Below are 3,695 nucleotides of genomic sequence, written 5' to 3' on the forward strand. Positions count from 1 at the left end.
TCTTTCTCTCTCTCTCTCACTCACTCACTCACACTCACACACTTGCTCTTACTCTAAAACAAGTTGCAACAGCCTGATCATCATGTCCACATGTATGAAGATCCATACTCCAAACTCTCTCTTAGATTCTTGTGCCTTTACTTTCCTCTGCTCCATCTACATTCCGAGCAGTTGTGCACAGCATCTCTTGCAGCACACTTTTACCAGGTACATCCTCATCTGTAAAGTCAATTCCTCCCAAAGGGAAGTTACTCTGCTGCAGAGCAACATTTCAGAATAGATAACACTTGAATCGCTTGTCTCGAAGCCAAATGTGCAAACTGGAGAGAATATTTCATCTTCAGCAAACAGGTCAGTGTCTCCTCTCCAGTTTGTCCCTGTAAAAACGTCTGTACAGGAGTTATGGAACACCATGCATAATTTAAGGACCACACAATTTATTACACTTACTGTCAGGAGGGCAATTAAAACAAGTGGGCAGCAGAGTGAGATAATGTGCATTTGTGTGTACATGTTTATATATGTGTGTGCGCACTATGCTGTCTTTGTATGTGCTAAGAAGTTGTCTCGCTGTGTGGTTCTGCTTTTAAACAGACCTGGCAGTGTGCCAGAAGTTTCTTATTAGCAGCCAATTAGCAGGGGAGTGATGAATGCACTGCCCCTAAAGTATAAAGAACACTGGGCTGTGTGGGTAATAAAGAGGCAGAGAGACAGTCCATGTAGGGAGACGCTTATTTTGTTCACATGAAGCCTAATGACTATCTCATTTTTCTCATCCTGTTTGTTTCAGGGTCACGGGGGCTTTCGGGGTAATCTAATTGGAAAAAGACGAACGAGGGAGTTGATGATTTTGTTTACATGCAGCCCAGTAATCCATAAAAAGGATTTCATAAGAATCTGGCTCCGCATGAGTCAGGTCAGGTAGATAATTCAGCTCCCACCTCCACTGCGAGCGTAGGCAATGACAGAAGAGGCTGCGACAACTCCACTGTTTTGTTTTTTGAGTTTTTTTTTTTTTTTCCTCTTGTTTTGTTGAGTTTGTGAAGAGGCAGGCCGGGTGGGCTGAGGGCAGCAGACGTTGAGGGTGTTTTTGTCAGCGTCAGCTACATCGACCAGGCAGAATAGTAATGAAGCTGGGTTGCCTAATTGTAGCCCTGCAGTGGCTTTTAGAGCCTGTCTGTGTGTGTGTGTGTGTGTGTGTGTGTGTTGGTTTATGTGTGTATAAATGCCAAAGGCTTGATCCACATTCAGGGGCAGGCAGATCAGGTTTGGGTCGAAAAAAAAAAAAAATCTAGGCATTTTAACTTTCCTATCTGTTACACAATTTGGCAGCAAACCTGAAAACTTTAAACCCTTATTTCCTCATCTTGACTGCCTTGCGCTGCTGCTCTGTGCTTTTGCAGTGCAGTATATTTTGGCATATTGCGAGCAGGTTTGCAAACAAGTCACGTCGCTTTGTTGACTCCCTGTGACTGAAACCTCTTGCGGCTAATGAACCATTTCACCACTCGCCTCCCAACTTTCCTGAAAACATCCACAATAATAATCATCATCTCGTCTCTTACACGCTCCCCTTGCTGTTAAGTTGTTTGTGTATCTGCCTCTCCTTGTCACGAGCCTGGACAGGCACACGCTCACACACACACACACACACACAGCAACGCGCGCCGACATCAAGGTGATGCATTTTGAGCTCTAAATACAAGTCGGTACTTTAATTTAGCAGTGCTGACATTTGGAGTTATTGCGTAAGGATATTGATTTGCGACGACAGCCTTCATGTAGGATTTCCTGTTAATAAAAAAGTGCTGAGGATGACTCACAGGCTGTTTGCATTTTTCTGTTTATGTATGTGGGGGTGTTTACTTGTTTTCCATACACACAAGTGTTGCTGTTGGCACGTATTACTGTAGTTGTCTGGTTCGCAAGTCCATGCGGCTGTAATAAAACTGAAAATATGCCCTTGTGAATACTTTTTTCTGAGATTGTTTATAGTGCTGGGAATAGGGTTATGATATATTTTGAGCATTTTTATTGAGTGGCTTTGGTAAGGAAAGGGAGGGAATATCAAGGCCGTGTTGTGGCTGTAATATAAGAATATGATATTTCAGATTTTGAATTTTGTTATTGTTTTTTAAGGTCTGGCAGTGGCTCTTCAGCTCCTCCACGGGGACATCGATCAGCTGAGACGGGAGTACATGGTCCTCTTCGCACGGGGTGTGTCCATCACTAGGAAACTGGGATTCTCTGATGTCATCATGCCAGGTAGGACACCACAAACCTGCAAGTAACCCTCTGCCAGGTTACCTTCCTTCAGTATGTTCAAGAACTTCACCAGTCTTGCTGGTTTGGGATCATAATGGATGTCAGCTGTCTTTCTGTTTTCATTGCTACACACACCTAATCTAAGACGCTAGCTTTTTACTGTAGCTGGCTTCAGACTGCATTGCATTTTCTAGAAGTTTTGAATCCAAAATCAAGCCAATGCTGAGTTACCTTTTTGAGTAGGAGACACAGTGACACGGGAACTTCAGCTTCCTGGAAAGTAGTTTCTTCCTGAAAAACAGAATATCTTCAGTGGTGATCTCATTGTGCCCTAGCAACAAAAGTGCCAACCAACCAAGACTAAATTATCAAATAATTTTAGAGGAAACAAAACCACCTGTAAGAATAATAGACCAGAACGTTATCTCCACAGAGAATGGCCCGAGCTGCAAGGTTTGAACCACTGAGCTGCCCTCATTTAGTCCTTCACCTGCCCATAAAGTACTGTTGGAGACATAAAACATACAATTTCCTATGCATCAGATTGGTATACCTAGGAAAAGTGATATCAATCAGTAAGAATAAAAAAACATTGATTTCTATGTGAAAAATCAATGACACCTTTAGAGGCTGTACACTTAATGTCTTTTCTAGTGTTTGTATTGTACATATTGATCTTCCTTATATTATCTACTGTAGTTGCCTTGGTAACGCTTGACAGCATTACCTATTGCCTGAGCGTTATATTTGAATTCCACCTAGGGGTGCCCTCAGAAAGATGAAATATTCAGACTCTTTCAGGTAGATAGGCATCACTTAGATAGCTGCTTCACTAAATGACACAGACCCCCATAGAGACCCTGAGGCTTAGCTGTATGGGGCCCTGTTGCCGTGGTAACAAAAGCACAACCACTCGAATGCAAGATGGAACAAGGTGACAACATTTTTTACATGTTTATGTTTACGCATACCGTTGAAAAAGTACAGAAACGAAAGTTCTGTCTGAATGAGCTCTGACTCTTTGTCTGTTCATTCATTTATGAGAGCTGGACGTCGGGGGACTTTTTTTTTCCACCGAAGAGCTGTTCTTTTAAATAAGTGAGGTGTGCTGTCTGGTCACACAGATAAAGAGGAACCACAGACTGTGGGTCCCCCAGCGCCTCACTAACACAGATTTATGTTCACTGTCTCTTTCTTTGTCTCCGTCTGACTACAAACCCTTAATGCTGAGTGCTCTCACCCTCTCTGCCTGTGTAAGTCTGCCCTTGGGCTAAGGAAACTGTCTCTCCCTCTTTTTCTGTCTGTCTTTTCTGGATTTGTATCTGACAGTATATCTCTCCTCTTTTTCTTTCTTCAGCTGCTCTAGCCCCACCCTCTCCACTTCCTTTTTTCCTATTGTACATTAAGAAAATGCCTGTGTGTGTGTGTGT

General features: G+C 42.8%; 1 protein-coding gene across 1 annotated transcript in view; it reads left to right on the top strand.

Moving 5' to 3' along the window:
• dock4b (dedicator of cytokinesis 4b) overlaps positions 1-3,695 on the top strand; it is an 84,152-nt gene that overhangs the window by 25,513 nt on the left and 54,944 nt on the right. The window contains 1 exon segment of the mRNA XM_035680857.1: positions 2,140-2,265. Within this exon segment, the coding sequence (XP_035536750.1) occupies positions 2,140-2,265 (126 nt within the window).

This window comes from Morone saxatilis, unplaced genomic scaffold (genome assembly GCF_004916995.1).
Source record: "Morone saxatilis isolate NCDOM2014 unplaced genomic scaffold, NCSU_SB_2.0 Contig10, whole genome shotgun sequence".
NCBI lineage: Eukaryota > Metazoa > Chordata > Actinopteri > Moronidae > Morone > Morone saxatilis.